Raw genomic sequence first — 25,751 nt, 5'->3', positions numbered from 1 at the left:
TCAGAACCTCAATGGGAGTTTCCCTCAGTGATGTCATTTCCTGTAAAAAATCAATAGCTGGGGGCTGGCTCAGTTGGGAAAGTGCTTGCCTTGCAAGCATCAGAACCTGAGTTTGGATACAGCACTCATCTAAAATCCCAGGTATGCACATCTGTTATCATGGTGGTGGTGAGATGGCAGATGTAGACAGGAGGACCCCTGGAGGCCTGTGGGCCAGCTAGCCTGCTCTACCCATGGAAATTCTAGGCCAGTGAGAGATGCTGTCTGAAATGAAAAGGTTGTCCTCTGACTTCCATGTGTACATACATATGCCATTGTCAACACACACAAACACAGAAGGTGCATCCCAGGGCACTGTGCACTAATGATGTCTGGCAGATTCCTAACCACTGACTTCAGCTCCAAAACCCTCTCTGAAATGTCATCCCTGGTGTCCCAGCTTTATAAGTACTCAGAAGCTGGGGTTGTGGGGAGGACTCTAGAAACTGAAGAATCTGGCTCAGTAGGCCTGGGGCATGGCTGATTGTCTGACTGCAGCAGCAACCCAAGTGGTTGCTGATGCTGCGGGTCTGAGGTCTATACCTCAGACCTCAAGGTGTCCTGGGCTAAACTGGCTGCATCAGAAAGACCTGCTCCCACTCTTTTTCTCCTAGGATACTCTTGAAGAATAAGGGAAAAGAGACTTATATAGACATAGAGAGAGAGACAGAAAAACAGGATACCCTCGGGAGGGCCTGGGTCAAAACCCACCACCCCCTTCTGTCTCTTCTATTTATATTTCTATTTATAGAAATGCCAAGGGGTGGAGCAAAAGACCTTCCCCTAGCACAGTCAAGTGCAGACCCTTCCAAACACCTGGTAACCATGCACGTGGTCAGTCCATCCCCTTATGCAGCCCTGCTGTGTAAAGCAAGCTCAGATCTCACTAGGAAACCTCTATGGACCCCAACAGGCCTTCCATAAGCAGCAGGTCTCAGATGAGCCTTGGGAAGTGTCTGCACTGCACTGACAAACAGTGCCCTGCTCCATGCTTTCTGACAGTCAGTGTCCCTCATGGACTGGAGACAGGTTGCACATGATTAGCTCATGGGTCTAGGTGGAACCGGATGCTTGTGTTGTATTTCCCTGGGTCAGTCTATTCCATACCCAGGCTTGGGAATTCTTGTAGCAATTGCCTCTTCATATCATCTAGTCTTTCCCATAGGCTCAATTTCTGCTTGCTCCACCCTTTGTCCTTTGCTGTACTTGAATATGTGCCTTTGATCACCCATATCCTGGCTTGGCATCTGCCCCAGTAATGGATTTGCGGCACAGGTCCCCAGGAATCTGCTATCAAATTTGGCAGATGTTGACATCCTCACTTGTCCTTCAAGCAGGATTGGACAAGGTTTACTGTAGCTGGAAGTTTTCCCGTGTCCCTCCCGGTCCACAGCTGCTCAGACCCAAGTAAATACACAGAAGCTTATATTAATTAAAACTGCTCGGCCATTAGGTCAGGCTTACTACTGACCAGCTCTTACACTTAAACTCAGCCCATTTCTGTTAATCTATATGTTGTCATGTTTTCTGTGGCTTTTTAACTGTGTGCCATTACATGCTGCTCCCTGGATGGCAGGCTGGCATCTCCTCACACAGCCTTCCTCTTCCCAGCGTTCTCCTCTTCTGCTGGCCCTGCCTGTACTTCCTGCCTGGCTACTGGCCAATCAGAGTTTATTAAACCAGTGTACAAGGGCATTATCCCACAGCAGTTGACCACATTTTCCTCTGCCCTCTATAGCTGTTGGGATTCTGTCCAATCATCTCTTCTTGTTTGCCCTTCTTCCTTCTTAGTCCCCCTCCCTGGATCATATTCTTCTGGAAGTGGGCTCAACCTTTCCATATACCATATTCTCTATGGATGACTTCATCCATTCCTGTACTCTAGTACTGCTGGGTATTTCACTCCTGGAGGAGGTTCCACACCACACGTCTGACCCAGACACTGCCCTCACCACATGTCTGATCCAGACACTGCCCTCACATATACCATGGAAGCAGCCCAGTGGATGTGGGCCCCAGAGTCAGGCAGTCAGGGGCACATCCTGGCACTGCCACTTGTCAGTGAGGAAATCCTGTGTACACTACTGATCTTCTCTTGGCAACAGTTTGAATGTGGTGCAGTGGATGCAGTGCTGTCCTGGTTAGTTTTTATTATCAAATTGACAGAACCTCGAGTCACCTAGGAAGGGGGAGGCTCAGATGAAAAATTGCCTCCATCAGGTTAGTCTATGGCTATGACTGTGGGACGCTGTCTTGACTGATGGTTGATGATTGACATAGCAGGTCCAGCCCACTGTGGGCAGCACCATCCCTAGGCAGGCAGGCCTGAGCTGTATAGGAAAGCTAGCTGAGCATAAGCCAGTGACTGAGCCCCTCCTCTGTAGTTTCTGCTTGAGTTCCTGATCTGACTTCCCTCAGTGATGGATTATGATCTGGACATGTCAATCTCTTCCTCTAAATTTTGTTTTATCACAGTGACAGAGGATGGAACTAGAACAAGTTCCTCAGCTGGGAAGTTTCCAGCCCCAAGGTGGATGCCTGTGGAGTTCTACATGAATGTCTGCCTTGATTTTTCTTAAATTATTAGGAATAAGGACTTGGAGTAACAGCAATCTGGATAGCTCCCAGATCACACACAGATTCTAGTGAAATTTGGAAGTATCTTGCAACACCTCCTGAGCACGCCCTGCATTTCCCATCGATTGCACACCCCTTTCCTGTGCTCCTCGCCTCTGCCCCATCTCACAGCCCTTTGCACATGCTCCTTTCCTGTGTGCCAGAGCCTTTGTGCCAATGCCAGGGGACTTAATCAGATTGTCCCTGCTTCCCTCAAGAACAGAGGGTCATGTCTCCCTTCCTGCTCCTGCTCATTCTCAGGGGCTTTTGTGAAGCACGTGTCTCTCTGTACTACATGTGCATGAATGTTCTTGCATGCATTACATTACATTGCATGTTCTTGAAGTTAGGTTGGAATCCCTGGTGTTAGGTACAGCTGGGACTCATTGTACATCTTGTGAATGGAGAGCAATGGAATGGCACTGCAAATCAGAGGCTGATCCAATGGCACAGAGGGCCAGCCCTCAGGATGCTTGAGATGATCTTGCCTTGTTATGTTTGAGAACTTAAGAATGAACCCCGAGCCTTCTCTCTTCCTGTCTCTCTTGCTGCACTAATTCAGCAGCAAGCCCAGCCAGCTCCCCTGCTAGAGCACCAAGTTTCAGCAGGGAGTGATGCTGACATTTCACAATGCTGGAGATGGCTTTGATGGCCACACCTAGGGCCATTGCTAGTCGATAGTGGGTAGAGGCTAAAAATGCTGTAAAACTCTAGTTCACAGGGCAGCCCCTGCATGACCAGGTATCACCCATCCCTGATGCCTTAGAGCTGAGTTGAGGAACCTGTGGTGAGGATTCTGAGTCCACCTACAGCTATCCATCTGTTCATTGAGTTCTCATTGTGACCTAACACCTGGCAAAGGGCAGTGTCTAAGAGGAAGGATTTGTTTGGTTTGTGGTTTGAGAGGGCACAGACTCTCACAGCAGGTAAAGCATGGCAGTGGGAATGTATGTTGACTGGTCACACTGCGTCTACAGTGAGCAAGCAGAGAAATGATTCCAGCACTTCTTGCTTTCTCCCCCTTTCCTTTAAATGACCCAAGCCCCACCCATGGGATGGTGCCACCCGTACTCAGGGTGCATCTTCCCTCCTTGGTTGTACCTCCCTGGGTATATCCTCACAGACATACCCAGAGGTGTGTCCGTTGTCCTTGCTCAGCTGGCATCTTCATGTTACAGGTCTCACTGTCATTGCTACTGCCTCAGATGTTCCTGTCCTTAGCACCCAAGTTAGTCTCGCAGTCACTGTCATATGGTGTTACAACAGCTTATAACTCTCACCACTGGGTCTGCTTGCCTCCCTCCCTCCTTTCATCCCTCCCCGCCTTTTCTCCTTCTGTCAGAGCTCCATGAGAGTAAGCCCTCTCGTGCCTTGTGCAGGGCTCTGTCCACAATGCTTAGAACAGTGCCCAGCACATAGTCCTCCATACACAGTGAGGGAAGTGTGGGGAATGTTAAAGCTTCACCCATAGTGAAATCTAGGAACCACACCACATGCCTTTTTTTTGCATTAGTCCCCATGATAGGGTTATGGAGATGGAGAGCAGCCGTGGAAAATGAGATGCTGGAATTTGTGAGCTGGAGATGACCGTGTGGCTAGAAGGTACAGAGCTGAGGTTTGAACTTACATGTTGGGACCCTAGAGTTGATTCTCCAAGCTACTCTACCACACTTTTGAGGAAATGGATGTGGAATGTGAGTTTTGAGCCCATACCTGTGCTTTCTGAGTGTGCATATGGTAGAGCACCCTTTACTGACTGGGATTTAGTTTGACCTGAGTGTGTGTGTGTGTGTGTGTGTGTGTGTGTGTGTGTGTGTGTGTGTGTGTGTGTGTTTTGAGGTTATGGTGGAGTACCAAAAAAATCTCTCAATTCATAAAAAGTTCGGATTTAAGGCTGTGAATGTGTTCTCTCCATCCTCACTATTGACCACATTTTCTTCGTTGTTTTGACCACTTGGGAAACTCAGGCTAAAACTTGATCCCTGATGGGAGTAACTTCCCAAGAGAACATTTTGTTTGTCTCTTTCCTTTACTTCTGCTTTCCCATAACATCCATTTTTCGTTATTTTTTAACAGCTTTGTTTTCCTAAGCCAACTTAAAAGATTTATGAAAACATGCTATAAATTTATAAAAAATAAATATATATAAAGTATGTCCCTGGCTGGGTGGTGGTGGCACATGCCTTTAATCCCAGCACTCGGGAGGCAGAGCCAGGCAGATCTCTGTGAGTTCAAGGCCAGCCTGGTCTACAGAGCGAGATCTAGGACAGGCACCAAAACTACACAGAGAAACCCTGTCTTGAAAAAAACAATAAATAAATAAATAAATAAAGTAAGTAAGTAATTAAGTATGTCCCTGGGAAAATTATTAATCTGTGTTGGTGTCCTCTGTATGATATTGGAAATGGTTCTTGCCTTTTTGTGCTTTGGGGTAGTGTAAATAGGGAAAGTCAAGAAGAGCCCATGAGAAGCATTTAGCAAGCATTAGTGCTCTTTCTTCTCCTCTGCCTACAGTGAGAATGAGAGAACTTTGCACCAGTACTTGGACCAGTGGATGCTGGAAGGTGGCTTAACACATCTTATTAAATCAGTCCTATTACTGCTGGCTCTAGTGAGTTCCAGGACAAAGACCCACAACAAATGACTGGCTGTCCTCTTGGTTTTGAGTTGTAGTTTAATATTAGATTTAGAAAGTAGAAAGGACTCCATGGCTTTGCGGTAGACTCAGACACAGAGCCCAGCCTGACAAATAGAACGCATTTAATTCAAGAAAATGAATTAGACTGACAAAAAACTTTTTGTTACTATGGCAACTGGGTACTTGGCCAGTCCTCCTTTAGCTTGATTATAATGCAGCAGTGAGAAATGTCAACTGTTATGTCTCAATCACTTATTAGCTCATAGAGTGTCCCAGTGCACGTACTAATTGTTACTGGATAAAGTAAAACTATATTAAGAGGTCCATGCCACCTGTTCCCTTGTACTGAGCTGTACTGGGAAAGTAGAAAACAGTACTTATGATAATAAAACTGCTTAGCCCTTACTGAAGCCAGGCATCTTCTCATTTAGCCCAGTCCACTTGTAAGGGCTATTTCACCATCCCATTTCGCACATGAGAAAGTAAAGACTTTCACAAGGAGCTGGTCCAGAATCTAGACCTAAGGCTATCTGGTTCTTAACACTGATTCTTAAAAGCTAATAGTGGGGTTTGTTTGTTTGTTTTCTTTAAGAAAAACAAGCTGGGTATAGTGACACATACCTATAACCCAGCACTCAGAAGGAAGGGGTAGGTGGATCTCTGAGTTCAAGGCCAGCCTGGTCTGCATAGTGAGTTCTAGGACAGCCAAAGCTACATAGTGAGACCCTGTCTTAAACACACACACACACACACACACACACACACACACACACACACACAGAGAGAGAGAGAGAGAGAGAGAGAGAGAGAACAAAATGAAGAATATTGACCTCTTTTCTTCCATCTGAAAGTGATTGACAGATCAGTCTTTGTGGATTTCAGGTTACCAGCATCCCTAGCTACCCATCATCTGTTGTCAGGGGACTTTCCCATGCCCTTCACCCCAGCACTGTCATAGGTTCCCTGGGAGCATGCCAGAACTGGGGAGGAATTTAACTAACTTGGAACCTTCCAGAAAAAGAGCCACCCTTTCATTTCTGATGTCACCCATCTTCTTAGGTCTCAGGAATTCTCATACAATTTGGTTTCTTTATTTGGTTATATCAGAGAGCTGTGCAGTTATGTCACTAATTTTAGAACATTTCATCACCCCAGGAAGAAATGTTTGTACCCATTAGTTGTTATTCTCCGTCTCCCCTCCCGTTCCCTGGGAACCACTAACCTTCATCTCCAAGGATTTGCCTTTTCTGGACATTTCATGTAAGTGGGATCATTTTCGTAGCCTTTTGTGCCTCGCCCCTTTCATCTAACATAATGTTTTCCAGGTTCTACAGCATATCATGTGTCAGTCTTTCAATCCTATGTAATATTACAGGATATAGAGTGTAGGGGTCCAAGTTCAATCCTTTGCATATGAATTTCTAGTTGTCCCAGGCTTTGTTGAAGATTGTCTTTTACCGCAGTGAATTTTCTTGGCCCTCTTGGCAAACATCAATGAGCTGTAAAAGATTATCAGTTTTATTTTGTTAATCCACGGGTACACTGTTACTCCAGCACCCCGAAGACCTGACTGTTCTGGCCTAATGCATAAGTACTGTAAGATCAAGAAGTGTTAGCCCTCGAACTGTGTTCTTTTTAACAGAGTTTTCACTGCTCGGAGGCCCTTGCTTCCTCCATGTGAAGTTAGGATCTGCTTCTCAGTTTGAACAGATAAATCAAATGAGATTTTATAGGGACTGTGTCAGAGCTGTAGACTGCTTTGGGGAGTGTTGCCTTTTACAGATGTTAATCTCACATTGTACGAACGTGAGGTGTTGTACATTCTCATTGCTGAGACAAAAACATCATCAGCAAGGAAGGGTTCATTTTAGATTGTGGTTTAAAGAGGGGGGTACAGCCCATCGTGGCAGGGAGGGCATGGAGACAGGAGCATGACGGTGAGTTAATTATACCGTGTCCACAAATCGAAAGTAGAATGTAGGCAGGAAGTGGGGCCAACTATCAAACTTCAAGTTAGCCCCTCCCTTCACCCTAGTCATCCACTTGAGGGAAGGTTCAACATTCTCAGGCTTCTACGACATTCTGAAACGGTACTACTTGCTGGGACCAAGTGTTCAAGCACTGAGCCTGTGGGGACACTCACGGCCGAAGCACCACAGATCCCTGTTTATTGAGTCATTTCTTTGAAGGATGGTTTTCAGTTTTCAGTACACAAGCCTTACATGTCTTCTGTTCAATATAGTCCTAAAGATTTTTGCTGGTTTTGATGTTATGCGGTTGTTTTCTTAATTTTGATTTTGATTCTTGATGGTGAGTGTGTAGAAATACAATTGATTTTTCCATGTTCATCTTCCACTCTGCAGCTTTGATGGTTTTATTCCTTAGTACTAATTATTTTTTATGGATTTGCAATCTCTCTTCATCTTTAATACAGATATTCACAGCTATCCATTTCTCTTTTGGCCCTGACTTACTTGTATTCTTCACTTTTTAATACTTTGTTTTTGTTTCTATTTATAATCTCGAAGTATTCCTAGTCTTATCTCTTATGTCTGACCCATGAATTTTGTCACCTGATAGGCATATATTTGTGAATTTCACCAGATTCCTTCTGCTCTTGATTTCTAATTTCACTCCACTGTGGCTGGAGAAACACACTGGAATTATGGGAATTATGGGATTATCTGAAGCCTCACTGACTCATATTAAAGACCTCATAGAAACTTGGATTCTGCCTTACTTATTGTTCTGTTGCTGTGAAGAGACACCATGACCAAAGCAACTTGCAAAAAGAAGCGTTTAATTGGGGGCTTGCTCACAGTTTCAAAGGATTAGTCCATAGTCACTGAGGTGGGAAGCATGGAGTCGGGCAGGAAGGCATGAGGTTGAAGTAGTAACTGAGAGCTCACATCTAATCCACAAATTGCAGGCAGAGAGAAGGAAACTGCGCCTTCATGGGCTTTTGAAACCTCAAAACCACACCCTGTGACACACCTTTTCTCATAAGGCCACACCTCCTAATCCTTCCCAAACAGTTCTACCAACTGGGACTAAGCATTTAAATATATGAGCTTATGTGGGTTGTTCTTATCCAAACCACCACAAATGCCCTGAGGAAGATCTTCCAGAACTACGTTTGTGCTGCTTTGCAGTCCTGTTTTCCTCAAAAGGTTCTTTTCTCTTTATATAATGACCAAAAAGAAAAAGAAAAAAAGAAATCCTCCTGGGTGTCCTTCTGAGCAGTGGGAGGTACTCCCTGGCTCCAGCTGTGAGGACTGGATGGTCCTTTGGTTCTGAAGGTACCATTTGCTGTGCTCCCAGCAATCATTGCAGTAACAATCACCTGGACAAACTCTTGACTCCCAGGTCCTGGTGCCTCCTTGATTGTGTTGAGAGAGCCAGGTAAATCGTCTAGGGAGCTCATCCCCCAAAGCTTCCTTTCATCTTTAGTACTGTCTTCCAGAGAAAGTTCTAGGCTGTTACTATCAGTCCCACAGTAGTCCAGTGAAGTGAGATAATATGCCATGTCTTGAAGTTGAGGTACATAGAGGCTAAATAGCATATCCTCATCATACAGCCTGTGAGATTTGAGCCCAGGCAGGCTTACACCTTTCCTTACCTCCCTGCTCAGGCTATTAAAAGTCATTTGGTTTATTTTCCTTACAACATCCACACTTGTCCTGTGTGTAACATAAAGACTCGTAATTCTGGCTGTTTGGGAGGCTGAGGAAGGAAGACTACAAGTTCAAGGTCACCCTGGGCAATTAAGTGAGGCCCTGTCTCAAGAAAATTAAAAACACTGGGCATGATGGCGCACGCCTTTAAATCTAGCAGGCAGATCTCTGTGAGTTTGAGGCCAGCCTGGTCTACAGAGCCAGTTCAGGACAGCCAGGGCTGTTACATAGTGAAAACTTGTCTCGAAAAAAATAAAAAGTAAAAATGAAAAAGCTGGGGGTGTAAATGAATGGTAGAGTGCTCATCTACCATGCTCTGAGTTCAGATCAAGAGAAAAAGAAGAAAGGGAGAGGGTGGAAGGGAGAGAGGGAGGGAGGGGAAGGGGGCATAGAGCCACCCTTAAGGTGGATGAGCACCTCACCTTTGTCAGGGTAAGCAGCTTGGGCCACAGGCCTGTCAGGAAGCATGAATCTGTACCAGGATTCAGGCGTGTAGCAGATTCTCTGTTCAGACAGCTGGTGAGGCCTGTGGTGCCTCTGTCCCTTTTCACAGTGGGGACATGGGGGTTGTGGGAGAGTAAATGCCTTGTCTAGGTCTCAGTGATGAGGCCATATAGCTGGAACAGAAACTCCCTGTGAACCCCAATCCCTTCTGACATCTTCAACCCAGGCTGCAAACCTCATATTTGAGACGTAGGAGAGGAGATGTTTGGGAAGATTTTTCTATTAGAGAATCTTCTGGCAATGCTGTTTCAACCGCATTTTCTTTCCACTTATATTCCAGTTAGCTTGCATCTGCTGCCCTTTCTCACATCCCAAGCAGCCGATATGTTATTGTAGGGAAAAGTAATACCTGGCCACGTCGGATCAATAAACTTGGAGTCCACTGCAGCTTTCACATGGCGCTGAGCTGTTGTGACAAGCAGAGGCTTTTTCACAAGAACTCATAATTTGCACAGGCTTCAGGGCTCTGCGTGGCTCTCACTTTTGGGGCTGTTTGTCATCCTCTTTGAGACCTCAGTGGACACGCTGCCCTTCCTAGACTTCTAACAGAACCCCAGCAGGTTGTTTTTCAAAGACTGTTGTTTTTGTGTTTCATTCTTTGCTTTCTTGACCACCGACCGGAAGTCATTTTTTGACTTTGAAAAGGAACCACAGTTTGACGTTTTAGAAAGCGAGCCAAGAGACCCAATCTAGTGCAATTTCAGACATTCGAAAAATGTCCACATTGTTCCAACCTCCAAGCCAGTGATGGTTTCAGCTGGGAATGGTTGAATGCGTGTGAACCTTTGGGAGGTGTTCACAATGATTTAAATTGCTTGCGTTTTCTAATTTGGTTTCTTTCTGATTTATACTTTGGTGTGACATTCATTCGATAACATTATAATGAATTGAATTACAACTTGTTTGTAATACTTTTCTTAAGAGAAATGTATTTTTATTTTATTCATTTATGACAAGTGTGTGCTTGTGGGCGGGGGGGGGGGGGGGGGGTGAGAGACAGCAACTGAGCACCCGGGTGTCAGAAGACAACTCAGGAGAGTCTGTTCTTGACTTTCTCTGTGGTTCCGGGGCCCAAATAATTCAGGTCATTAGACCTGCATAGCAAGTGCCTTTGCCCACTGAGCCATCTTGCCAGTCCCAAGATAGAGTTTTTTTAGCTAAAGAAAATATTGCAGGTACATTTACTGCTAGAAGCAGCACATACCTGTGACCTTCATTTCCAATGTTCTGACCTAGGCCCTTGCACATGCTCTTCCATTTCCTGGGAATAGTCTTCGTACTGTTATTTCTACAAGCACTAGACATCCTAACATGGCCTATCTGTCTTCTGTAGACCATCTTCCATCCCACTGCAGAGCAGTCTGAACCTTAATGCCAGTGGAATTCATGGCTGAGACAACTGCAGATTGTAATTGTCACATGGGTATCCTAGCCCCAGCCTGCATACCTGGAAGCCAGAAAACTGCCATCAGCCTTCGTGGAGTTGAGATTAGCTCCCTCGTGAGGACACTGCTTGAATTGCAGGCAGAGCCTCATCCGCTTCTGTCCTCACCCACCAGCCTTCTGCGCTGGTGACCACACAGCTGCCTCTGCCTGACAGGTAGCAGGAGGCTGGGGGCATTGTGTTACTGGCCAACAATGGGGTAGATTTCCCCCCTTTAAACCTATTTTGTATCATGCAAGGGGAAAGTGTAAATTCTTACAGAGTAGGCAAAATTGATTTAAGAGTTTTCAAATTCTAAAAGGGTCTTTTTTGCTAGGACAACAGCCAATTGCATACGAGACTACAGCTTTTATGTATAAGAAAAAAATGATTGTGTTCCTTACTGAAATGGGGAGAGCTAACCTTTGACCTACAGTCTGTCCTGCCTATGGGGATGTGCTGGGGTAAGGTGGAGCAAAGATTGTGGGAGTCACCAACCAGTGACTGGTCTGGCCTGAGACTCATACCACAAGAGTGAGTCCACCTCTGACACTGCCTGGAGCACCAGGACCCAGAGGCTGGTTGACTCAAGAGACCTAGGATAGGCCCAAACAAGACTAGAGGAAAAAACCGTCCATGTGATAAGGCCTAACTATGTTCTGCTGTAATCATAGAGGGTTCCTAGCCCAGTTGTCATCGGAGAGGCTTCCTCTAGTAACTGGAAACAGATACAGAGACCCACAGCCAAGCATTAAGCCAAGCTTGGGGAACCCTGTGGAAGAGGGAGAGGAAGGGTTGTAGGAGCCAGAGGGGTCAAGGACATTACAAGAAAATCCACAAAATCAACTAATTTGGGCTCATAGGAGCTCACAGAGACTGAACCAACAACCAGAAAGACTGCATGGGATTGACCTGAGCCCTCTGCACATATATGATAGTTCTGTAGCTTGGTCTTGTGGAACTGCTAACAGTGGGAGCAGGGGCTGTCTCTGACTCCTTTGCTGGTTTTTGGGACCCTACTCCTCATACTGGATCGCCTTGCTCAGCCTTAATACAAGGGGAGGTGCTTAGTGTTACTGCAGCTTGATATGCCATGTTTTGTTGATGTCCATGGGAGGCCTGCCCTTTTCTGAACAGAAACAGAGGAGGAGTGCATTGGGGGGAAGGGGCAGCAGAGGGGAGGTGGGGAAGAGGGAATGGGAAGAGAGGAGGGAAGGGAAACTGCGTCTGGATATAAGAGAAATATGTTTAATAATAATAATAATAATAATAAATGGAGGAAGCGTACATAGTAGTCTGTAGTTTGCTTGTAGACATTCTTCTCACATTACTCTTATATCTAGGACGTCAGTGTTAGACTCAACTTGGAACAATAATGTTAGAATTGGCCCCACACTGTCCTCATGGCTGTCGTTTTTTGGAATGGCATCTGGTTTTGTGATTGTAATACCAGGAAGAAAGGAGCAATAAGGTCACCTGCTCAGTGGGTTTTGAGACATATAGTGTCTGGCAAAGTAGGATTGTATCAGTCTGCTTTGTGGTTCTGTAATAAAATGCTGGAGGATGGATAACCTTATAAAGGAAAGATGTTTATTGTGAAGTGCTTCTGGTTCTAGAGGAGACGTGACCGTGATAACCTTCTTGCTGGCAGAGTCCTGAGGTAGCCCAGGACATCACATGGTAAGGGAAGATGCATGTATGTGCCTCTGCTGGTCTCTCCCTCCCTTTATAATGCAACCAGGATTTGGTCATGGCACCCCCACTCTGATGACTTTATTTAATCATCGGTATCTCATATTGAAACATCAAAGGACTCATCTTTAAACATCACGGCCAGATTAAGTCCTCCCCGCAACATAGGGATTAAATGTCAACACAGGAACCCTGGGGAGGGACATACTCTAACCATTTCCAAACTGTAGCAAGGTTGTCCCCATATATGTGTTCATTGAAATATCTGGCTGTGCTTAATGAAAATACAGAGTCTCTGAGGGGAGTCACTTCCCTTGGTGAGTCTGTGTGTGGGGGGGAGTTTGCTGACTCACTCTTTGCAAAGCTGCACGGGGAAGGTAGGACTTCTGCAGAGACATACTGGAGGGATAGCCCTGCGAGAGAGCACCTGCCCCCACCAGTCCTCTGAGACCTAGAGGAGCGTGCCCTGGAGACAGAGAAGCTGCATCTCCTAGAGATCTGTGCAGACCAGGAAACCCCTTCCAGCAAAGACTGATGTCCCATACCCAGTGCAGATTTAGGAAGATGAGAGGAGTGGCATGGTTCCCTTGACCAGATGGGAATGTCCCCTCCTCTGCAGGGGAATGGAATATACAGATGTTAAAAAGAAAGGAGACAGAAATGGATGGAGAGTATAGAGGGGTGCTGCAGCTAGGGACCAGCCTAACATAAATGCAGAAGAACTGCGGTTTGCTCTCATCTGTCGTGGGCTGCGGTCTCTTCTTGTGGCCATCTTTGGCCTCAGGGGATGCCAGGTGAGCGCTAAGGGACACCAGAATCTACACTGTGCATAGCCTTGGACCCAGCAGCTGTGCATCAATAAGATACTATTCAGGTGGGAAGATGACTGTATACATGTCTCTATGCATTGCTGTTTAAAGTGTCTGTCAGTAACTGACCTCCTCTGACTGAGCCATCAACCCAGCCCCCACAGCATTCTTAATGGCTGAGTATAATGTTACTGTGGTGGCTGGGTTGATGGTTCAGTCAGTAGAGTCCTTGGCGTGCAGACATGAGGACCTGGGTTTAATCCCTACCACCCACGTAAAAATGGGGCATAGTGTTTGTATACCTGAGATCCCTGGACCAGAGACTGGGGAGCCAGATGCCGGAGGATTCCTGGAGCTCATTGGCCAGGAATGACTCCTTCACTCAGTCAGCAAGCTCCCAGTTCAGTGAGAAACCCTGCCTTAAAAAAATGGGTGGAGAGTGATCGAGGAAGACACCCCTGGCCTCCACATGCACTCACACACATGTATGCATGTAGCCACGCTCCCCCTGAAACACACACACACACACACACACACACACACACACACACACACACACACACACACATGCTGTGGATCAGTAGTAGTCAGAAGCAGGTTTCAGAGCAGTATGTGTTTTGTATGAATTTATATGCACCTACACACTGGCGCCAGCTTGTTAATTCCGTCTGTGCTTACTCAGTAGCTTACACACTGGGTACTTTTTCTGAGCAGTGGACAAGACAATGTTTGGCATTCCCATGCTGTGGCTGGTGTAGCAGCATTTTCTGGGAGCCCAGGAGTGCTGCAGAACACCAGGCTTCACCCTAGACTTGTTGCGTTATCAGGATCTGACCCATTGACATAGGATTTTTCTTGCTGCTATTATGGTTTGAGTATGCCTTGGCCTCCATAAGCTTATGTGTTTGAACACCTGGTCCTCAGGTAGCAGTGATGTTTGGGGAAGCTGTGGGACCTGTCTGGCAGAGGTGGGTCTTTGGGGGTGTATATGGTGTTATATTGTGTCCCCCAATATATTGTGTACCCTAATAAACTTATCTGGGGATCAGAGGACAGAGCCAGCCACTATATTGAACATAGAGGTCAGACAGCGGTGGCACACGCCTTTAATCCTAGCATTCTGAAGGCAGAGATCCATCTGAATCTCTGTGAGTTCAAGGCCACACTGGAAACAGAGCCAGGCAGTGGTGGCACACACCTTTAATCCCAGTACTGGGAAGCACACACGCCTTTAATCCCAGTACTGGGAAGCATACACGCCTTTGATCCCAAGAAGTGATGGTAGGAAGCAGAAAAGTATATAAGGCATGAGGACCAGGAACTAGAGGCTGTTAAGCAGTTCAACTAAGACCCTTTCAGGTGAGGACTCAGAGGCCCTTGGGCTGAGGAAATAAGATCAGCTGAGGAGTTGGCGAGGTGAGGTTGGCTGTGGTTTGTTCTATTCCTCTGATCTCTCAATTTTTTACCCCAATTTCTGGCTCCAGTTGTTTTTTTTTTTTTTTAAATAAATAAGACCGTTTAGCAATTCGTGGTGGTTGGGGTGGGGTGGTGGTGGGGTGGTTCCTAGCCTGGCTGTGGTTTTACTTCCTGGTTGGCTGTCCTGATTGCCCCCACACTCTCAGCAGTGTGAACTGAACCACACCCACTCCCATGCCTTCCCCTCCTGATGGACTTTTAACAGTCTCCTGACACTGTGAGCCAAAATGAGTCCTTCCTCCCTCACAGTGAGAAGGGTAGCTGATACAGAATCATGTTTACTGAACGTCCACAGCACTCTTTCCTGGGTGGTGGTGATGGGTGGTAATTTTCACATTCTCCTTCATACGTTTCTCTGCTATAGACATCTTTCACAGTGAGCTCAGGCTCCAGCTTACGAGCAAGGATGGAACATTGCAGAGGAGCTTATGGCTCCTGCTTCTGCTTCTTTGGCCCATCCTGGCTTTGTCCTGGAGGATCCTGCTGCAGGAGTTAGAGGTCAGCAGCTCTTCCTCATCTGGCCAAGTACAGAGGCAAAGGAGGGCCACCCTGAATACCCATTGCTTGGCCTGGGGTTGTAGCATCCACCTGAGGGGATGTGGCAGGTCTGACCAGCTGAGTTCATAGTTGTTCTGGCTGACTTGGGTGGTGACTGAGACAGGATCTCACTGTGTCACTTGGGCTGCCTTCACACTTGCTGGCCCCTGCTTCCATCTTCTGTGTGTGTCACCGGTGTGTGTCACCACACCAGACTTCTAGCCCAGCTCTTGTGTGCGGTGCACCGGGGGAGACCTGGGCCATCAGCGATAGATAACAGACCTAGATCATCTTCTAAAGGGTGTGCAGCCATGAGTGCTTTCTGGGCAGATTGAGAGTCACAGGCTTGCAGTGTAGTGAAGAGCCTTCTACCCCAGCTCTGGAGCATTCTGGCACGTGGAAGAAGGGCTTTCGGTTTCCTGGTTCCCTTACTTTTGTTCTCTATTGAATTTGAACTCTGGTAAGAGGTCTGAGCCAGGTGTGGTGCGGCAGCATCTCTGTGGCATAGCACTACAGAGCTGAAAGAGGCTGGACTCAGGAGCAGGAGAATCAGGCTCAAGGCCAAGTTCACCCCACAGGAGCTGCCTGACTCTGGGAAGGTTTGCTGTCTGATTTGGGCTTCAGTATTCACAGCTGTGAGACCCAAAAACTAGGTATTAGATAGACCCATGCATCCTACATGATCTGGACTTACAGATTGGTGTCACCATACCATTTCCTGGTACACTGTAGTTCTCGCGTCTCCCAGAGACCTATGTCTCTGACCTTTAGCCCATCTGTACCCCCTGGCTTCTGGTAAAATGGGAAAAATACGGACAAGTCAATAAACATGCAGGTCAGGTTCGCACCTACACTTCAGGATGAAGAGCTGTTCGCTCCGAGTCTGGAGACTACCTTCCTGTTGCCACAGCTGCCTGAGTTGTGATTGAGGAGATGTCCTTCCAGACGGATTAGCCTCAATTGAATGTCTCATCCCCCATCACAGGGACCACATAATTGTTTCTCCCCAATTCACCCTTGGTTCTGCTGGTCCCTGTTTGGCTACTAGCTCTGTTGTGTGACTTTTCCTAAGGAGATGTAAGCAACTGTCTATTCATGCTAGGCAGTTAGGGTACTAATAGCAGGCCAAAGAGATGATTTCACCCAAACCTGATTTTGTGACCAATGTGTTTACTGCGGTTGCTTACGGGAGTGTGGGTGACTCAGAACCTTGCCGCCACATCGTGGGTGACGACTCACAAAAGCACACCCACAGAGCTCCTTGCAAGCAGCTCCACTGTTAAATCTCCTCTCTCCTAACAATTGTTTCCTTAGCTATATAACTTTGCGGAGGGACCCTATAAGTCATGTAAATTTATGACCTTCTTGATCCTCTAATGTATGTTAGTTTTTTGACTCTCCTGAGCCTCCCTCTTTCCTCCAGAGGAAACAGCCACACATCGGTTTCTGTCAGAGGCTCTGTCATGGTGGTAGGAAAAGCAAGTGCCATTGTCTCTACTCAAGCTTTTATATCGACCACCTTCATCTTACATGACCCCTGGAGGGCGAGTTTTGCCTCCACTTTGTTGGTGAAGAAACTGAGGCTCAGCAATATTCAGAAACATGTCCAAAGTCATCAAAATGGAGTCTGAGTTTGAGCCCAGAACTCTTGAGATGGTGCTTTGTGAAGAACTCACAAATAGCCTGTTGACCACGAGTCAACTGCCACCTAAATTGGCATCATACAGACGGTGGGAACGTGTAGGTAATTTACTGTATTTGTTCCGAAAAAATAGCCTTTTCCTTCTTGGAGGAGTGTGGGTCCAGCCTCGCAGACAGGAGGCTGGAGGATGCTCAGCAGGGCTGCTACCTGCACTTAGCCATAGATCTCATCTTCTGTCTCCTAATCGACACTCAGAGCAGACAGCACCATTAACTAGAAAGAGCATCACCCCCCAGGGCTACTGGGCTTAGCAGGGCAGTAAATCAAGCCCAAGTTACAACTGTTTCTGTTCAAACTGTTTGTACAGCAGGTGTACAAAATGAATTTCTTCAGCGCAGGAGTCTGGCTTCTGTTGGGAGAAGTGACAGCCTGTGGCAGAGAGGCATGCTGTTAGGTTGATTGAGGTCATGGCTTCTGGAGTCCACATGCCTAGGCCTCCCCTCAGTACTAGATAGATTCCTAGCTGTGTGAACTTGACTAAGTCACTTTATCCTCAAAGCATAGCCACAAAATGGTGACAGAAGCCGTACCTGTCTATGTCAGGACTCCTCAAGACTCTCCCAGGGTCATCATTTCCTAGGACACTCCAAATGGTCATCGGCAAATGGTCATCTCCAGGACTGTGGTTCATGACCTCAAAAGGGTGCAATGCAAATTCAATAATAGGCAAAACATGATGGCAGTGGTACCCAGAGAGGCCCAAGCCTTGGCTTCCCAGAGTTCTCTCTTAGAGCACGCCTACAAGGTGCACCCTGTTCATCTGGGTTTCAACAGCATGTGTGAAGTGCCCACCGGGCAAGCTCATTTCAGACTTGGCACCCAGTTCTTGTCAAGGGCTGATCACCTGGGCTCTGTCTTAGTTTCCTTTCCTGCTGCTGTGGGGTAATACCCTGACCAAAGCAGCTTAAGGAACGCCTCACAGTTGCAAGGTACTGCTCCTCGTGGTGGGAAATCATGGCGGCAGGAGCCTGTGGCAGCTGATCACATTGCCTCTGCAGTCAGCAAGCGGAGGTGATTTCCAGTGCACAGCTCCCCTTGTCTTTGCTTTTGTCCTAGGTTTTCCCACCTTGCTTACTCTAATCTAGGTGCTTCCTCACAGACATGCCAGAGGCTTATCTCCTGGGCAATTCTAGATCCTGTCAAGTTGACAGTCACTGTTCACCATCACAAGCATCCACTGCCTCATATGTTCCTGGACTCCAGACTCAAAAGAAATGCAAATGTTAGCACAAACTAAACTGGACAGTTTGTGTAAGCTCTCATGGAGGTAGGATGTCCCCACACGTTTCGCAAACCACATTCCCAACCGTATTTCCAGCCAAGCAAGATATGACCTTGCAAGCAGGTCTCTGGAAAGGTACAGCCCTGAGAGTGTCACATGCGCTTTTCTGCACGCTGTCCCATTGAGTGGCTACTGGGTAAATTAAATGAGAAAATCTATGCAAAGGTCTTGGCACCCTGCCTAGTGTGGCAAGGACTCGCTAAATGCCACCAATTGCTCTGATATCCAGGGAATGAATTTTGACTGGCTCTTCGGCTTCTAAAGAAGCAAGCTCTGTGTCCACCGTCTAGCTCTTTATCTACCACCCATCCACTCACCCACTCACCTATCCATTCCTCTGTTTTACACCTGCTACAGTATGCAGCCTCTGCCTCGCCTCCTCTAAGACTTCATTTGTACATGGGGTGTTTATGTGTGTATGTGGGTACGTGTTGTGTTTGTGTGTTGGAGCATGGAGGTCAGAGGTCAACTTCAGTTGTTGTTCTTCAGGAGCTATCCACCTTGTTTTTGAGACAGGGTCTCTTGCTGGGATCTGGGACTTGGCAATTAGGCTAGGCTGGCTGGCCCCTGAGCACCAGGGGTTCACCTATCTGTTCTTACCCAGTGCTGACACTGCAGGTACATGCCACCATGTGGATTCAGGTTGTTCTTTCTTTCTTTCATTTTTTTTTCGAGACAGGGTTTCTCATTGTAGTTTTGGTACCTGTCCTGAAACTCACTCTGTAGACCAGGCTGGCCTCGAACTCACAGAGATCCACCTGGCTCTGCCTCCTGAGTGCTGGGATTAATGGCATGCGCCACCACCTCCCGGCTACAGTCAGGTTTTTTGTATAGTTTCTGAGGATCAAAATCAGGTCCTCATGCTTGCATGGCAAGCATTTTACTGACAGAGCCATCTCCCAGGTTCCTTTAAGGACTTCTGAAGCAGTGTTGATTGGCAGCTCTAGAAAATGCTGCATGTAGGTGTCCATGCGGACTGGGGATTTGCCAGTGAGGATGGTAACATGTCCTTGGGAACGTCATGCTAAACCTGAAAGGACTCATTCGTACGTTTAGAATAAGTGGGGTCAGGAGGCTGTGGCCCGAGAACTTCATCCCCTGATAGACCTCTGTGTGTCTTTTCCTCCTGCAGCCAAAGCGAAGTCAAAATGTGGCCCCACCTTCTTCCCCTGTGCCAGTGGCATCCACTGTATCATCGGCCGCTTCCGCTGCAATGGCTTTGAAGACTGTCCTGATGGCAGCGACGAGGAGAACTGCAGTAAGTCCTGGGAACTTGGGCACGGTGACCTCTGTCTCTCCTGCCAGCTGGGCTGGTCCTGACCATCCTTCGTTACATCACCTTCTTTAGTACTTCTGGGCACGTGCCTGTTAATTCTCACGCACTGCTTGTGGAGGGCCATAGTAAGTCCACTGCGTCTGATCAGGTCACAGTCCCTCTGCAGACGCCCAGATGAGGAGCCTGAACTAGAGAGATGCATTGGCTTTTCCAGGGCCACATAGCTCCTTTATACCTCATCTGGTTGACCGTCTCAACACCCCATGTTTTTGTACTTGCTTGCTCCCCTTTGAATGCTTTAAAAACTTTGATTTGTTCGTTATATTCTATGAGAGTTGGAGAGTTGGCTCAGCAGTTAAGAGCACTTGTTGCTCTTGCAGAGGCCCCAGGTTCAGTTCCCAGCTTCCACACAGTGTCTCACAGCTCTCCCTAACTCCAGTCCTAAGAGATGTGGCTAAGAACTCCAAGGGCACCAGGCATGCATGTAGTCACATACATACATGCAGGCAAATCACTCATACACTTAAAAAAAAAAATAGATTCTTTGAATATAAATTCTTGAAAAAAATTTCAGATAGTATAGAGTTAAAATTATCGTATGACCACCGTGTTTTTGACCTGTAATATTCCATATCAATACACAAACATACAGACACACACACGTTTACATATTCACTCTAGCTCACTTTGCCTCTTCGCAGTCTTGCTGCTGGGTTTAACCCTTCCTTGGTCTAAATACATGGAGTCTTTTCTAGTGTTTTTGGGGCCAGAGTGACTTCACATACTGCAGTGTCAGGGTAGGAAAGGTCAAGTTCTCAGCTCCCTGCTGTCCTGGAATGTAATGACCTAAGGGGGAGGAAGGGTGTGTGTGTGTGTGTGTGTGTGTGTGTGTGTGTGTGTGTGTGTGTGTGTACACATACAGTTAATCCAATGACAGTAAAGACATGTCTGACACATCTGGGATGCACACTCAACTGAGCCATCCTTATTGCTTGCCCTGTAAGATTTACATGTGGGATACCGGCCTTTAATCCTGAAGTGAGTAAATGATATCCATTCCAGATTATAGCAGAGGGCAGTGTAAGCCATGTTGTCCTCTCATCTCCCTTTGTAAAATTATGATCCAGTGTCCTGCCTTGCTGCCTTGAAGACTGGTTTTATTTAAAAAACCATCATACATTTATCCACCACTTGTTGTAGATTCATCAGATAGCTGACTGAAGAAAGTTACTATTTTGTAATCAAAGAATATAACTCATGGAAGAATGATAGAGTTGAGTACACATCTCTATCTTGAAACCTTGTTGCTTGGTGGATGCTTGTAATAACCACCAGTGGTTGTGAAAACCCCAGGTGAGAATCTGTACAGAGCTTTCCAGGACTGACAGGTCGGGCTGAGGGAGTCCTCACCTACCACTGGGCCTTTCTGGACTTGAGTCAACATTACCCCACTCCAAGTGGGATACAGAAACCTGGTTCTGGTAGTCTCTTCATGTTATAGAGGTAACTCTTCAGTCATTAAAACTCCCAGAAGACAGTGTTTGATTTTTGTTTTAAATTTTCAGCTCTAAAGGGCTCCAGAGAAGAAGATGCAGTGTTCATTCAGATGGGCGGGGCTTCAGCTGCTCTTCCCTCATGCCTGTGAGGGTCCTCTGGTGTCGTTCCCTTATGTCTAAAGAACTTCCTCCAGAGATGCTTTTTTGGAAGATTTTATTTTCTTTTTAAGTGTGTGTGTGTGTGTGTGTGTGTGTGTGTGTGTGTGTGTGTGTGTGTGTGTGTGTCTGTGTGTGTCTGTGTATACACAAGATGACTGTGGAGGTCAGAAGCAATCAAATCTCCTGAGTTACATTTGAGTGTACCTCCACTGAGTTACAATTGGGGTGTGAGCTGCCCACTGTGGGTGTTGGGAACCAAGCTCAGGTCCTATGGAAGAGAAAAGTATGTGCTCGTAACTGCTGAGCCGTCTGTCCTGCTCAGCAGTGCTGTTTAGAGCAGGGTTGCAGATGACACACGCTCTGTGTTTTCACTCAGCCAGGGATGTCTGTCTCCCCCTCCTTCCTAAAAGCATTTTTATGGTGTGTGGTTGGGGGCTGACAGTCCTTTCTCTGAGGACTTTAAATGTGGCACTTCCTTGGGCCTCTCTAGTTTCCGGTGGGAAAGTCACAGTCACTCAGTTCGTTCACCTGCACATCCTGCATCTCTCCTCTGGCTGCTTCTAAGAGCATTTTGTCTTTGGTTCTGAGCATTCACATTTTGGTTTTGGGCATCTGCAGGTCGATTTCTTTGACGTTATCCTGTTTAGGGTTTTCTGAGTCTAGGTTTTGATTTTTGGCACACTTACTACATTTTCGGCTACCATTTCTTCAAATGTCTTCCAGCGCTGGCCTCTTTCCTTACAAGATCCAGGTGACAGGAGCATCGGATTTCCAGCCTCTGTCTCATGAGTCCCCGAGGCTCTGTTCCCTTTTTATCAGTCATTTTGCTCCCTGTTGATCAGAGGGATACTTTCCGTTCACCTGTCTTCGGTCGCCCGTTCCTCCCTTTGCCGTCTCTGCTCATCCCCCTGCTAGCCAGCTACGGCGCTTTCGCTTTGTTTAATGTGTTATTACAGTTTTCTGTTTCTAAAATTTCCTTTTGGTTTTTTTCTGTCTCTTGTTTCTTTGCTGACTTTCTGTTTTTCCATTTGTTTCCAATGTCTTTGTGGCTGCTTATTAGAGTGTAAGAGATGTGTTACATTTGGATCACACAGTTCCAATACCTGGCACCTTCATGTTAGTATCTATCTGGTTGCTGTCTTTTCCCACATGTGTTGAGATTTTCCTGATTCTCTGTATGACATCTAATTTCAGTTTCTGTTCTGGCATTTTCTTTGTTTTGTCTGATGCGAGGATCTTAAGTAAATTCTGGAGAGAGAATACGTACATTTTTGCCTTAGTAGGCAAATGTCCTAATAGACATATTCCTACTACTTGGTTATGGGCTGTGCTGGTGGAAGCAGACCGTGTGCATCCAGTGGTCTGAGTTCATTCTCAACGTCTTTGTGTGGATTAGGGCAGTGCACACAGGTGCAGCGTGGGGCTCCATGATCAGGACAGTGCACACAGGTGCAGCGTGGGGCTCCATGATTAGGACAGTGCACACAGGTGCAGCGTGGGGCTCCATGATTAGTACAGTGCACACAGCTGCAGCGTGGGGATCCATGATCAGGACAGTGCACACAGGTGCAGTGTGGGGTTCCATGATCAGGACAGTGCACACAGGTGCAGCGTGGGGCTCCATGATCAGGACAGTGCACACAGGTGCAGCGTGGGGCTCCATGATTAGGACAGTGCACACAGGTGCAGCGTGGGGCTCCATGATCAGGACAGTGCACACAGGTGCAGCGTGGGGCTCCATGATTAGGACAGTGCACACAGGTGCAGTGTGGGGTTCCATGATTAGGACAGTGCACACAGGTGCAGCGTGGGGTTCCATGATTAGTACAGTGCACACAGGTCAGTGTGGGGCTCCATGATCAGGACAGTGCACACAGGTGCAGCGTGGGGATCCATGATCAGGACAGTGCACACAGGTGCAGCGTGGGGCTCCATGATCAGGACAGTGCACACAGCTGCAGCGTGGGGCTCCATGATCAGGACAGTGCACACAGCTGCAGCGTGGGGCTCCATGATCAGGACAGTGCACACAGGTGCAGCGTGGGGCTCCATGATTAGTACAGTGCACACAGCTGCAGCGTGGGGATCCATGATCAGGACAGTGCACACAGGTGCAGTGTGGGGTTCCATGATCAGGACAGTGCACACAGGTGCAGCGTGGGGCTCCATGATTAGGACAGTGCACACAGGTGCAGCGTGGGGCTCCATGATCAGGACAGTGCACACAGGTGCAGTGTGGGGTTCCATGATCAGGACAGTGCACACAGGTGCAGCGTGGGGCTCCATGATCAGGACAGTGCACACAGGTGCAGCGTGGGGATCCATGATCAGGACAGTGCACACAGGTGCAGTGTGGGGTTCCATGATCAGGACAGTGCACACAGGTGCAGCGTGGGGATCCATGATCAGGACAGTGCACACAGGTGCAGCATGGGGTTCCATGATCAGGACAGTGCACACAGGTGCAGCGTGGGGCTCCATGATCAGGACAGTGCACACAGGTGCAGCGTGGGGATCCATGATCAGGACAGTGCACACAGGTGCAGTGTGGGGTTCCATGATCAGGACAGTGCACACAGGTGCAGCGTGGGGCTCCATGATCAGGACAGTGCACACAGGTGCAGTGTGGGGTTCCATGATCAGGACAGTGCACACAGGTGCAGTGTGGGGTTCCATGATCAGGACAGTGCACACAGGTGCAGCGTGGGGCTCCATGATTAGGACAGTGCACACAGGTGCAGTGTGGGGTTCCATGATCAGGACAGTGCACACAGGTGCAGCGTGGGGCTCCATGATCAGGACAGTGCACACAGGTGCAGTGTGGGGATCCACCTAAGAAGAATGGTACACACCCATCTGCTTCTCTCTCTTCAACATGGTGGGGTCATCTTTTCAGGGGCCTAAAGATCGTAAGAGGCAAAGGGAAAATTGTAAACTCACCACCATTTTGTGAATAATTTAAATTCCGGCCTTCTTCCCCAGTGGCTGTGTTCCAATTACTTTTCAGAATATTAAGGTGGTTCTATACCTGTCCCGGCCAACTATGTAAAGCTGCCTATGGAAGAGCCTGCATGATACATGGTTCCTGCCTCTGACCTGCTCAGGAATCTCCCATAAATGAAACCAAGCAGCATCATAGAGAGACCTCGGGTGGGCTCGGGGATGGCTCAGCATCATAGAGAGACCCCTGGGGCAGGAGTGGGGGTATAGCTCAGCATCATAGAGAGACCCCTGGGGTGGGAGTGGAGGGATGACTCAGCATCATAGAGAGACCCCTGGGGTGGGAGTGGAGGGATGGCTCAGCATCATAGAGAGACCCCTGGGGCAGGAGTGGGGGTATGGCTCAGCATCATAGAGAGACCCCTGGGGTGGGGGTGGGGGATGGCTCAGCATCATAGAGAGACCCCTGGGGCAGGAGTGGGGGTATGGCTCAGCATCATAGAGAGACCCCTGGGGTGGGGGTGGGGGATGGCTCAGCATCATAGAGACCCCTGGGGTGGGGGTGGGGGATGGCTCAGCATTATAGAGAGACCCCTGGAGTGGGGGTGGGGGATGACTCAGCGTCATAGAGAGACCCCTGGGGTGGGGGTGGGGGGTGGGATGGCTCAGCATCATAGAGAGACCCCTGGGGTACGGGGGAGATGGCTCAGCAAGGACACTTGTTCCTTTTGCACGGGACCCAGGTTCAGTTCCCGGCACCCTTACAATGTCTCAACCTTTTGTAACTCCAGTTCCAGGGAATCTGATACCCCCTTCTGGCCTCTGCAGCTCACCAGGCAAACATGTTCACAGACATACATGCAGGCAAACATACACAAAGTAAAAATAATAAGACTTAAAAAAAAAACTACTAAGGTTTTAAAAAAGTTAAAGAGACAACCAGATACTTTATGCCTTCTGTATGGTGCCACTGAAGCAGACATTATCAGATTGACGTGGTTTTGCCAAAACAATCCCAGCTGCATCTAAATGAGCCTCGAAATCTGACCATTCAATTTCTAGAAATTGAAGTTTAGAGGAATCTGTCCATAATAGTGTACAGAGGCAGAGGGTCAGATTCCGGGTGTGGGAGAATCTTCAGGACCCAGCTTATCCAGAAGTAATTCTGAGAGGAAGCATGGAGAAAGGGGGACCTGTAAACTGGGAGGCTTCAGAGAGGAGTCAACCCCGTGCCATGTGCGGAGTATGTTTTCTCCTGACTCTCAATAAAACCATTGTTTAAAGAATGTTGAGATAATTGATACCTTGAATTGTGATGTGATATTTGCTGATATTAAAGCATCTTTGCTAATGTTTAAGGTCTGAGAATAGTGGTAATGTGGTTTTGTTATCATCCATATCTTTTAGCAGTGTGTATTATAGGTTATAAAACTTAGATTAAATGATATCTGTGGTATGCTTCTACTGATGCTTTCAGGGCAGTTGGGT

General features: G+C 47.4%; 1 protein-coding gene across 3 annotated transcripts in view; it reads left to right on the top strand.

The window, feature by feature from the left end:
* Ldlrad3 (low density lipoprotein receptor class A domain containing 3) overlaps positions 1–25,751 on the top strand; it is a 243,748-nt gene that overhangs the window by 97,388 nt on the left and 120,609 nt on the right. For all 3 annotated transcript variants that reach the window (XM_052723119.1, XM_052723118.1, XM_052723116.1), the window contains exon 3: positions 19,525–19,650. In XM_052723119.1, coding sequence (XP_052579079.1) covers positions 19,525–19,650 — 126 coding nt within the window. The remainder of the gene's footprint in view (positions 1–19,524; positions 19,651–25,751) is intronic.

This window comes from Peromyscus californicus, unplaced genomic scaffold (genome assembly GCF_007827085.1).
Source record: "Peromyscus californicus insignis strain IS unplaced genomic scaffold, ASM782708v3 Scaffold_7__1_contigs__length_154581171, whole genome shotgun sequence".
Classification (NCBI taxonomy): Eukaryota; Metazoa; Chordata; class Mammalia; order Rodentia; family Cricetidae; genus Peromyscus; species Peromyscus californicus.
This window is presented reverse-complemented; position numbering and strand designations above follow the sequence as displayed.